General features: G+C 33.3%; 1 protein-coding gene across 1 annotated transcript in view; it reads left to right on the forward strand.

The window, feature by feature from the left end:
• The first annotated feature begins 341 nt into the window (after nucleotides 1-341).
• Nucleotides 342-13,222, forward strand: part of GNAT3 (G protein subunit alpha transducin 3) — a 56,932-nt gene continuing 44,051 nt past the window's right edge. The window contains exon 1 of the mRNA XM_026006114.2: nucleotides 342-459. Coding sequence (XP_025861899.1) covers nucleotides 342-459 — 118 coding nt within the window. The remainder of the gene's footprint in view (nucleotides 460-13,222) is intronic.

The following is a 13,222-nucleotide window of genomic DNA, read 5'->3' on the forward strand; positions in this document are numbered from 1 at the left end:
GTATAGATTTTGACCATGTTCTACACTATTATACCCTATTCTTTAAGGAAGCTGAGCAAGCTTTTGAAGATGTGCCATTAGTGGCCATTTAATTTGAAAGCATAATGAATTTCCTCTTTTGCTTCCAGCCATACAACCATGGTGTCCTATGGCTTTATGCTTTGATCATGTGACAGCTCAGAAAACATCTCCTTAGTCAAAGCAGAATCTCAGAGTGAGGGAGTGGGCTGTTAGGAACCTCTGCAGACCACTGCTTCTGGCATCCCTCATCCAAGCCAGAGCTGTGCTAGATGTTTGAAAAAGTTTGGGCAAATAAACTGACAAGTATCTAACACCACAAGATGGGAAGCGGAATTAGTTCAGAGAGCAAGGAGTCAGCCAAAAGATCAAAAGAACTGGAGAAAAAGCTTCAGGAAGATGCTGAGCGAGATGCAAGAACTGTAAAGTTGCTGTTATTAGGTAACATTCTCTTTTCCTTTTGTTTTCAAAACTCCAATTTTTTTTACACTTATGATGCATTTCCATTCCTCAAATTTTGATTTCAGGTATATTACCAAATGGGAGATTTATTATGAGTATGTGTCTGGAAACTTAAATAGACTTTATCTGCACTCTATAAATATTTTGGTGTTTGTTTGGTATTTTATTTTATTTTATGTTTTGCTTAAGCAGAGAAACAACTATTTATGAGATGATTCAATTCCTTTGCCAATAATGCAATTGCCTATTATTAAAAGAAAACTCATATACATTTTTTTTATTTTATCACACCCTAATCATTTTCTGAATATCAGTTATTTAATACTGAAAACAATCCTTTAATTACAAGTTGTAAAGTGTGATGTTACTTTGAAGAGAAATATGTTCAGTTGTTTGATATCAAATTTAATATGGTATTTAATTACTTGTGCTGTGAAAACCAACTAGTCTCAAGTTATTTAGAGAGTAATGAATGATAAGGTAATTTATATTAATAACATTGTTCAGGCTTCGGAATACTGTCTGTGATATTGCCTGTATACTTGCAAAATATTCCATTTAAAGACTTTTAGGATATCTATATATTGAGTCAGGTCAGGAATTATGTTCCTTATATCTTTTTATCCTTTTAAAACTCAGAACAATGTTTTACTACAAATCTAAATTCAACAAATGTTTAATGAACTGAAGGAAAATCTATATGCTGAATATTATTCTCAACATAAAAATTCTAACATGTAGTAGTCATGTCAAGATAAATATGTTTTTGAAATAAAAATCAAGACCTATTTAAAGAGATCAAAACAAGAACTTTAATCAGTTGTGTGTTCCTCCTGTGTAGTACACACAGAAAGACTTCATTTTATTTCAGAATTGTGTATCTTTCACACGAAATGCCCTCATTTTTTTAAGTGCCTCCCTTACTGAGGCTAATTTGCTCCCAGTGGCAAGAGTGTCTCAGAAACCAACTGTGGGATTCCCAGCACTTGCTCCTCAAAGAAAAGAGAATGTTCTCTCCCTTTATGCACAAGTTCTGTGGCTATGCACTTGTCCACAGCACTTGCAAGTTACTAAGGGTTGGTAACTTAGAAAGATGTTGGGGCCAACTCTTATGAAAGCACCACACTCCGGGGCGCTCTCTGAGGCTTTGATCACGAGTACAAGTAATGTGGACATAGAGAAAGCAAACAAAAGGTGAGAGGGAAAGACAAACATTCCTACAATTCAGTGTCCCTCCAGTACTAAGAACAGTGGTATAATAATAATGACAGAATATATTTAAAAATTCCTATGTTTGAATAAAATTTCAAAAGAACAGACATATTCTCAAAATGCCAGTAATTTTTAGATTAAAGCAGTTGAGATAGAGCAAGAGGAGATGATAATTTTTAGTACCAGAGATCTAGAAGAGTAGTTAGCAGCACTATTTTACCTCTTACTCTCCCAAGACCATCACGATTTCACAAATACAGTTCCAAAGTGACCATGCACCATGCGTGGATTTATTTGGTTCTTATGATATGTGCACTGAACTCCTTATTTACACAAGTGAATCCAATTCTCAAGTCTTCCTCTTCCAGTCTATTCCAAATATTTGTCTAAGTTTTCCTTTCTGGACTCTGAGTATTATGTACGATCATTCAATTGTCAAGTTCAAAACAACAAAGTTTTGTAACAACTCTGCTTTGATCCTCATTTTTTTTCTTGAACTCAAATTCTCTAAACAGTAATTTTTAATATGCAACATGGCCTCATTAAGACCTAAGAAAGCTAGTAGAACTAACCTAAAACTTCCCCATCCTACCCTCAAATCCCTTCAGAAATGAAATCTACTTAATTTTTCCCAACACTGAAACAATGATTCTTATTCACAAGAGCTGAGAGCAGTCCAAACAACAGTTTTAAAGTTTATCAATATTTTGTGTCATGTGGGACTAACCAGTTAAGCCTCAGTAGTGATCAGATCCTGACTATACCTCAATTTTTGAAAAGATTCAAATAGAAAATTATTTTTGACAGAATTCATTCTTTACGTTGATCCTCTTATCTAATAAATTCTGGGCGCTTAAACACATAACACAACCTACCAAATTTAACATGTGCTGTAAAGTGGTTGTACCATTTGGTATTATTATTGGACACAAGATTTCACTGAAGTTAAAGAGCTATCTAATTGCTATTCTACAAATAAAGGATCACCTTGCAGACAGGTTCCCTCTTTATTACGCCTTTCAGACATTTAGTCAAATTACAAAAGAGATGCCAAATCTTTTTCCTTAGCAAAAAGCAGTCTTCTAGGAAACAGTGGAGATGACTCAGACGTTCCTGGCACATTTGAAAATTACTATTAGAACAGTAATGTCATGTGCTTAAAAAAAAAAAAACACTATAAAGATGCCCCAGAAAGACTACATTTTAATTAGAAGAACAAATTTTATTGAATAACATGTTCTCTTTTGGAGAATTCTTAGTTATTTTTAAAGACTTAATTTATAAATATTTGATTAAATTTTATTTCTCTTCAAAAGAAATACCTGTCATTTAATTGCAAAATCAGTGTGGATCATTTCCATTCTTTCGATGTCGCTTCTCTTTATATTTTCCGTTAATTTCTTTTGTACTCCTGTAGACTCAGAGCTTAATGGGAAGTATAAAGAAAAAATTAGTTTTGTTTTCTCTTCATATTTGACACTGTCACATTCATTCTACAATTTGCAATTATGATATTATAATTAGCTTTTAGCCAGTGATTTCCAGCACTATTCTGGACTGTTCATCATTAGTTTCCTTTTAGATCTTGGCCCTTCTATTCTTTATTTTTCTATCTGCTATATTGTAAACATCTCATAATTTTTAAAATTGTGTCATTTGAACTTTATTGTTTAAAAATATTACTGCAATCATCTGACTCTTAGAAACATGAACTTAAACAGGGCCCAAAGATTAAAAATATCTCCTTTAAATGTGCTTATATTTACTTAGGTAATCAACACTTTCAAACTTTTCAAATGGTCCCCCTTACTCAACATATGGATATTTTGGAAAGTGTATCATTTTTCTAGTATGATAGTGGGAGAATTATTTTAATTCTGACACTGTCTAAAAACTTGTTACAAAATAATTGGTAAAACTAAATCTGCAAAGCAGAATTGGCTGAATAGGTTTATCCACCTGCAGAGTGAAGAGAATTCAAAACAAATAGAGTACAATGTGTTTTTAAGCCATTTGAGATAAAAAGTTGACTTCATACTTTCATTACGTTATGCTTTTTTTGCATCTCTGAGTTACCTCGGGCTAGCCACATAACCTCAGAGAAATGGGTGTAAAAGTACTTTATAAATTGCAAATGTGATTTTTGTTGTGTAACATATTTGCAAAATTGAAATAAATTGAATGTCAATAAATGTATACAATTTTTCTTCCTTTTGTTTTCCTTTTATGCATACCTAAGAGAAAAGAGGACACAAACTCAGATTAAATCAAAGTTCTCATTTTTATTCTTTTTTTTCAAGTAGGTCTTTATTTTTATTTTTAAAAGTATCTCTAAATATGAATGTGATAGTGTGCAGGAAACTGGAGGTGTTCCTGAGTCACAGGCTAGATTATAAATTCATCAAGTATAAGAAATTCTATTTTGAATTTCTATTATACCAAGAGTCAATGTCTATCCATGGGTGTCATCAGACAAATAGACCCCTGGGATAATTACTTTAGGATTAACCAATAAATTTCTTTCTGATCACTACTGATAAGTGAGCAACATGTAAGACATATTCCTAAATAATGTTTTCGCAATTATTTGTTTTGATTATTCAAATTAAACCTGTCCTTTCTTTGCTCTATTAATGTATTTTTGTTTAAAATATTATAAAATAATTTTATTCTATCTTTCTAAAGATATCCAATCCTGTGGATGAACAAATATATTTAGTACAAATGTTTAAAATTGCTTTTCAGTAAAGTGAAGAGAAAACAGACAGAAAAAGTCTACTTGGAGAGTTTCAAATTTTCTCCAAAATACAGTGAACTATTTGCACCATAACAATTTGAAAGCTCTAAAAGGAAAGCCAAATATTTATAATGTTGTATTTATTTACCAAGAATGGCAGATGGGAGTATTAAATAGCTCTATATTATGTCCCTTTTTCCAATAGACAGAGTACTTAGACAAATGTTTTGGATATATTTGGATGTTTATTTATCTTAATTAGCACATCTTATCCATAGACTCAAGTCTCTCACATAAAAGATGCAAACCATTTATTACAGTAGTGTAAATGAAATTAAATACTCTGAAAATGGCTCTTGTTAACTCTAATTTAACAGAACCTCTCTAACAATATCGCAGAACATTTTGTATTCACTTTTTTCTCATTCAAACTCTGCATTATTGATTCAAGAGCAAGCAATACTGTAATTTTAAAAACATTTACATAAGCACCATGAGAAGCCAACAAAAAGTTATTTGCCCCTCCAAACCGTCACAGAGGTAGGAGCGTGGTGAACATTTGAGAGCATAACGTCTCCAAGATAGATTTCACATATAATATACCTCCAAGTTAAAATTTTATACTCAAACTCAGAATCCATCCGTGTATCTTAATTTTTCTCCAAGTACTGATGTGTAAATCTATCGCGGTAAGCTTGAACCTATAGAAGTTGGATTGATTCAAGGTGAAACTGAGGGCGAGACCCATCAAGATGTGGGAAAACACCCATTCTGTTAATTAGATCCTGATGCTTTAAAGCAGGTGCATGGGGGTGCCTGGTTAAGCATCTGCCTTCAGCTCAGGTCATGATCCCAGGGTCCTGGGAGTCCCACATCAGGCTCCCTGCTCAGGCAGTAGGCTGTCTCCCCCATCCCTCTACCCTCCCCCTGCTCGTATTTTCTCTCAAATGAATAAACAAAAATCTTTAAAATAATAATAAAAATAAAGCAGATGTCCCAGCTTTCATTCCTGCCTCAGTACTTTATATTTAAATAGAATAGGTATGCTACCTAAAATTGTTCCTTTTTTAAGTTATCTGAAAGTTTCAGTCTCTGACCAGCATTTTACATTCTCTCATTCTTTTTGACACTTGCTGAGTTATTTCATATACTTTCCTGCCCCCTTTAATCGGAATCAGCCTTTTTAGCTGTGTTCCTCAGACAATTCTGAAATATCCTGTTCCCTTAATCTTCTGCTTTCATTGACATTCATACCCTCAGCCCTTCAGAATTCCTCAAAATTCTCCATTCACCATTGTTCTAATACACTGAAGCCAACCAATTTCCGCCAAAGTGATGCTATTCAACATCTTTTCAGCTCTTAGTGCTGATCTAACCCTGACTCAAGTATTCCCTTAATTTCCCTCATTCCCAGGTGTTGAAGAATAAAATGCTATCATTTTCTGTTTCCTGGCTGACAATTTTCTGGGTTCTTCTTTTTTTTTTTTTTTTTTTGAATTTTCTGTTTTTAATGTTAGCTGGACCAACAATTATTTTACTCCATCCTAGTTTTCTACTACAGTCCTCCAAAGGGCAGCTGTTCCTGCATTCCCAATATCATGTTCCTCTAGAACTCCCCTCCACCTTACCTGAGATCAACATCTATGTACTAAATAGTGACCAATCATCAGCTGCAAATCTCACTGCACTATTTTCAGTTTAAACCTAATTTCAGCCACTGTGTTACAAATTTTATCATTTGCTATATCTTAAGAATTTTGGTTTATAAAATTGTTTTATCTTTTTTTGCATTTTCAAAAGTCTTCTTTACTAGCTCCTTACTCTCCATACATGGAAGTATTTCTCTTCTTTACCCTAAAAACATTCTGGACTCCTTGAGTTTACCTTACATAGGTATCTTTTTAAACATACTTCTCATAGTGTTTGCTCACTGCTTCTGTTTTCTTAACATATACATTCTGTTTAGCTAATTGCAATTTAATCTCTACTAAAATGTTCTCTCTCATAGAGTCCTGATAAACCCCAATTCACAAAACTCAGACCTCAGTAACTTTGCATCTCTTCTTTACGTATCATGTAATACTGCAATACCCTCTGGTGTTTTATATCCATCACCTCTCCCTTTAATGAACTCCGCTTCTTCTCCCCCATTCTTCAGGGGTTTCACCTGTCCAGGTTTGTCCTTTGATCTTTGTGTTCTGAAATCTGTACTGTCTCTTGGGGACCTCACATCAGAACTATCTCCTCTGGAAGAATGACACTAGTATCTTTCCTTTTGTCCATTGTCTTGACCCATATTTGCAAACTTCTGTTATTTATCAGTGAACTGATTGCACTTTAGGAGACCTAGAAAATTAAATTTCAGTCTTATCTTGCTGCCAATTTACCCCTAAGCTTTATTTTTTGAAGCTCCCAATTATATTTTTCCCTTTAACTCTGTATTTCAATCTCCTTTAATTCCTTTGTGATCATTCTTTCCCCATTGTGGCAAAGTTGAGTTATATCTCTATCTTTGATAGAATGGATCTCATATTTCTTTTTTTGCACTGCTTGCTATCTACCAAAACACCCCTATGAAATAGATATTATTTTCATTATACGGATAAAAAAACAAGAACTTAAGAAGTTAATTCAGTTTCTAAGATCACAAATTAGTTTATAAGAAAGCAAAGCCTTTTATTTTTATCTGTGTAAGTTTTAAATGTTTATCTGCATTATAAGGTCTATGACAACAAACAATATGTCAGGTTTTGTTCTTCATTGAATTCCTATGGCTTAGTACAGGAATGCCTACATGCATGATATATGTATGGAAGAATGACAGAATTGGAATCTAGAATATTTCTGTAAGCTTCATAGTGTCTAAAGCATAGCCTTACATTTGGTATGTGGAAACAGAGCTATAAAAAAAGCCATATGTCATCCATATAGAGCTTGTTTAATTCAATTGGAAGGTATTGATAGGTTTTCAGAATATAAGTGAGAATGATAACATTTGGATTGGGGGGGAGGGGCATCAAAAAACATCCTGGCTACACTGTGAGACAAAGGTTTTATGAGAATGATTGAGGTAGGTAGGCCAACTAGGAAACTGTCACTGCTATGCAAGTTCTTTTGAGATTGTAAATTAAAGTGGAAATTACAAGTACGGAAGTAAGATTTGAGGAACATTCAGAGACAAAGTCAAAAGAACGTGGTAGGTGACTGCATATGGATTTTAAGTGAGAGGAATGATTAAAAGTAGAATTGAATATAGTGATCATTTTATTAGTACATGAAATGCAAGACAGAGTTTACACTGCAGAAGATATGAAGGAAAAAATAATTTAGAACACTCAAATGTGTGATGTTTATAGCATAACCAAATGATTATATCTATCAAAGAGATGAATATATTGGTCTCGAAATTATGAGGGACAACTCAAGTGAGCATTGGAGATCTGATATATTCAATCCTTTGTTTTCCTTTGCCCAATTATCAAATGTGCATAAAATAGCCATGTAGTTACGAAAGGGTTTTTTTTGGGAAACGTTATTATACAAGAGATATGTACGTGCCTGTTCCACAATTACTGAACACTTAGATATGTCTGTCTATCATCCATTTCTAATTAAAACAGGCCTGTGTGGGGAAAATCACATAATTCTGTATTTCAGTCTCTTCTTTTTTCAGCCTAAAGTTTATAGTAATAAGATAAGAAAGATGATATATTTTTAAAATACTTCTCAAAATCCAGAATACCTCATATGATCTTTTAAATATTGCATTTTAAAAATAAGTATAAAATTGGAAGTACTTAAATAAAATTTCATTAGAAAAGATAGTACATATCCATAATATTTCACACAAATGAAACACGCTTAGTTTGTCTCATAAAGTATTTTACAGATTTGTGATGCTTATTAGTACTCTATCACAGAAATTGGTATTTGGACATACTAACAGTCATAGAAATACAGCTTACACCATATTCTTACTGCTGTGATGTAAAATATAGAGTATTATTTATATCATATTTATGCTAAAATATTTATATTGGATCTAATCAGGTAAATATAAAACACTGGACATTATATAAGAAATTACCCTAGACTTTAGAAAAATGCTAATGCCATGAAAACAAAATAAAAACAATATGAAAAGGAGAATATTCTAAATTAAACAAATTTGAATAATCTAACAATCAGAGGCAATATATAAACTTAGACTGGATCTTGGATCCAAGAAATATAAAAGGTATGAAAAACATTTTTTGGAACAATCAGATAAACTTGAATATAGACTACATATTAGATCACATTTTGGATTAATATAAATTCTCTCAAGCATGAAACTAGTATTATGATTTTATAGGGAAAAAATGACCTTATTATTATGTGTTCTGAAGTATTTATGGGTAAAGTGTCCACTTTCAAAGGTATATTAAATACGTGTAAGTATACATATATATGTAAAACATTATTTCATATATATATACATATATATGTATATATATATATATAAAAGAAAGCAAACATGACAAAATATAATAATTGGTAAAGGGTATAAAATACAGGTTTTTAAGGGAGTACAGGGAAGATGGTAGAGTAAGAATATGCTCAGCTCACCTTGTTCCTTGGACACACTGAGATAACAGCTGCACATATGCAACTAACCCTGACAATGACCTGAAGACTGACCCAACAGACTTTTCCACAGTTAATTGAAGAGAGGAGTCCACATTGCAAAGGGCATAAGGGGTAGAGATGCAGTTGGGAACCAAACTTCCAGTGAGACTAACCACAGACAGGAGGGACAACACAAGTGCAGCAAAGCAAGAGTATTAAATTCCACCCTGGGCACCCCAGGAACTGGGGATTCACACTGCAAGGACAAGTTTCCATAAAGTCTGGCTTTGAAAACCAGTGGAGCTTAAATTTGAGAGATTTTACAATCAGTGGGGTTTAACTCTGATTACTTTAAAAATCAGTGGGTTTAACTCTGTGAGAGCCAAAATGCAATAGAAAACTGAGCCCCTGCCCTTAAAGAACCCCCACACACACCCTGCAAGCAGAGATCAGCGCCATTCCAAAATGATTCCTGTTTTAGGGAGAAGGGAAGATAACCCCATGTACCAGCACACTCATAATTCCTGCATCCAAGCTTCATAGGGGGCTGCACAGGGAGCAAGCCCTGACACTAGGTGTGTCTGCACCCAACGCATTGCAGCTGGATGGGCAGAAGACAAGAGCAACCTAGTGACAACAGTAGGGCACATGCAGCCACACAGAAGACAACTCTGGATCATCTGGTTCTGGTCACCAGGGGAGCACTGCACTACAGGGCACCACAGGACCTCTTCTACACAAGGCCACTATATTGAAGACCAGGAGATGTAGCTGACCTCCTTATTGCCTAGAAGTAAACATAGAGTGAGACAAAATGAGACAGAGAAATATATCTCAAATGAAAAAATAGACAAAATCACAGCAAAAAAAAAAAAAAGCTAAATGAAACAAAGATAAACAGTATGTCTGATAGAGAATTCAAAGTAACTGTCATAAAGATTCTCACTGGACTTGAGAATAGTGGACGAACACAGTAAGAGCTTTCACAAAGATACAAAATATAAAAAAGAACCAATCAGAGATGAGGCATTCAGTAACTAAAATAAAAAATACTATGGAGGGAATCAATAGTAGATTGGAAGATGCAGAAGAACAAATCAGCAATGTAGATGAGAGTAGTGGAAAGCAAGCAAGCTGAATAGCAAAAAGAGTAAAAAATGGGAATGGGTTAAGGGAACTCAGTGACATCACCAAGAGTAATAACATCTCAGGAAGGAAACAGACATCCAGTACCAGAAAGCACAGAAAGTCCTTAACAAAATTAACCCAAGGAGGTCCATGCCAAGACACATAATAATTGAAATAGCAACAAGTAATGATAAAGAGAGAATTTTAAAAGCAGCTAGAACAAAAGAAAAATGTTATATATAAGGACAACTCCATAAGGCTCTTTGCTGATTTTTCAGCAGAAACATTGGAGACCAGAAGAGAGTGGCATGATATATTCAAAGTTTCCAGGTGAAAACCTGCAACCAAGAATACTATACCCAGCAAGGTTATCATTTGGAATAGGAGAGATAAAAAGCCTCCCAGATGAACAAAAGTTAGAGGCGTTCACCACCACTAAATCAGTCTTACAAGTAATGTTAAAGAAAATTCTTTGAGTGGAAAGAAAAGGCCATAGCTAGATGAAAATTATGAAAGGAAAAAGATTTCACAGGTAAAAGTAAACACACAGTAAAGGTAATGGAACAATCACTTATAAAGCCAGTGTGAAGATTAAAACACAAAAGCATAAAGTCAATTATATCTACAAAAAATTAGTCAATGGATACAGAAAATAAAAGATAAGTTTGGCTTTATATACATAAAACATCAAGGGGGAGAGAAAATTTCATGTTTTTTTTTTTTTGTACTTAATGACTTCTAACTTAATATAGACTGCTCTACATGTAAGATGTTATATAGGAACCTATATAGGTAATCACACAAATAAAAAATCTGTAACAGATACACAAAAAATAATGAGAAAGGAATTAAAACATAACATTTAAAGAAAGTCATCAAATCACAAGGGAAGAGGGCAAGAGAAGAAAGGAACAGAGAAGGACTACAATAACAACCAGAAAACAATTACCAAAATGGCAATACGTACATTCCTACCAATAATTACTTTAATTTACACCCAACACAGGAGTACCTAAGTGCAAAGCAAATATTAATAGACATAAAAGGGGAAGTTGACAGTAACACAATAGACTAGAGGACTTTAATGGTACCTTACATCAAAGGATAGAACATCCAGAAGAAAATAAAAAAGGAAACAGTGGCTTTGAATGACACACTAAACAAGATAAATTTAACAGATATAACCAGATTATTACATTAAAAATACCAGCAGAATACACATTATTTTCAAATGCGCATAGAACATTCTCCAAGACAGATCACAATGTTAGGCTACAAAATAACTATCAAAAAATTTGAGAAGACTGAAATGATACCAAGCAACTTTTTTTTTTTTTTTTTACCACAATAGTATGGAAGTAGAAATCAATTACAAGAAAAAATCTGTAAAGCACAGGAATAAATGGAAGCTAAACAACATGCTACTAAACAATGAGTATGTCAACTAAGAAATAAAATGGAAATTAAAAAAAAACATGGAGACAAATAAAAATGGAAACAAAATGACCCCAAATCTTTGAGACACAAGGAGAGCAGTTCTAAGAATGAAGTTTATAGTGATACAAACATATCTCAAGAAACAAGAAAACTCTCAAATAAAACCATCTAACCTTACACCTAAAGGACATAGAAAAGGAATGAACAAAACCCAAAGCTATTACAAGGAAGAAAAATGTACAGATTAGAGCAGAAATAAATGACATAGACACACAAACACACACACACAATGGAAAAGATCAATGAAACCAAGAGCTGGTTCTTTGAGAAGATGAACAAAATTGATAAATTTTTAACCAGACTCATTAAGAAAAAAACAGAGAACTCAAAATCAGAAAGAAAGGAAGAGAAAAAATAATCAATATCGAAGAAATATGAAGAATTAAAAAAGAAGATTATAAAAAACATAAAAACAAATTGAGTAATCTGGAAGAACTAAATAAATTCACAGACTATATGACTTCCAAAACTGAATCAGGAAGAAATAGAAAACTTTAACAGAATAATTACTAGTAATGAAATTTATTAGTAATCAAAACTAACAAACAAAAGTCTGGGATCAGATGCCTTCAAAGGTAAATTCTATCAAACATTTAGAGTTAATATCTATTCTTCTCAATCTAGTCCAATAAATAGAAGAGGAAGGAAAATTTCCAAATTCCTTCCATGAGATCAGCATAGTCTAATACCAAGACCAGAAAAAGATGCCACCAAAAAAAAAAAAAAGAAGGAAGAAAGGAAGGAAAGAATGAAAGAAAGAAGAAAAAGAAGGAAAAAGAAAAAAAGTAAAAAATAAAGAACTGCAGCCCAATATCTCTGATGAACATACATGTAAAAATCCTCAAAAAATATTAAATTGAAGTCTAGAATACATTAAAAGAATCATTCACCACAATCAAGTGGAATTTATTCCAGGAATGCAAGGGTGGTTCAATATTCATAAAATAAATGTGATACATCAGATTAATAAGAGAAAGGATAAAAAACATATGATAATCTGAAAAAGCTCTTGACAAAATATAATATCCATTCATGATAAAAACTTTCAGCAAAGTGGGCTTAGAGGGAACATACTAATGGTGAATAACTAAAAACTTTTCCTCTAAGATCAAGAACAAGATAAACAGATCCCTGGGTGGCTCAGCGGTTGAGCGTCTGCCTTTGGCTCAGGGTATGATCCTGGAGTCCTAGGATCGAGTCCCACATCTGGCTCCCTGCATGGAACCTGCTTCCCCCTCTGCCTGTCTCTGCCTGTCTCTCTCTCTCTCTCATGAATAAATAAATAAAAATCTTTAAAAAAAAAAGAACAAGATAAAGATATCCACTTCACAACTTTTAGTCAACACAGTACTGGTGTTCTGGGCATAGCAATCAGACAAGAAAAAGAAATAAAAGGCATCCAAATTGGTAAGGAAGAAGTAAAATTTGCTATTTGCCCATGACATGTTACTATATATAGAAAACCCAAAAGACTCCACCAAAAATATTACTAGAACTGATAAATGAATTCAGTAAATTTGCAGGATACAAAATTAATAAACAAAAATAGTTATCTTTCTA

This window comes from Vulpes vulpes, chromosome 5 (genome assembly GCF_048418805.1).
Source record: "Vulpes vulpes isolate BD-2025 chromosome 5, VulVul3, whole genome shotgun sequence".
Taxonomy (NCBI): Eukaryota; Metazoa; Chordata; class Mammalia; order Carnivora; family Canidae; genus Vulpes; species Vulpes vulpes.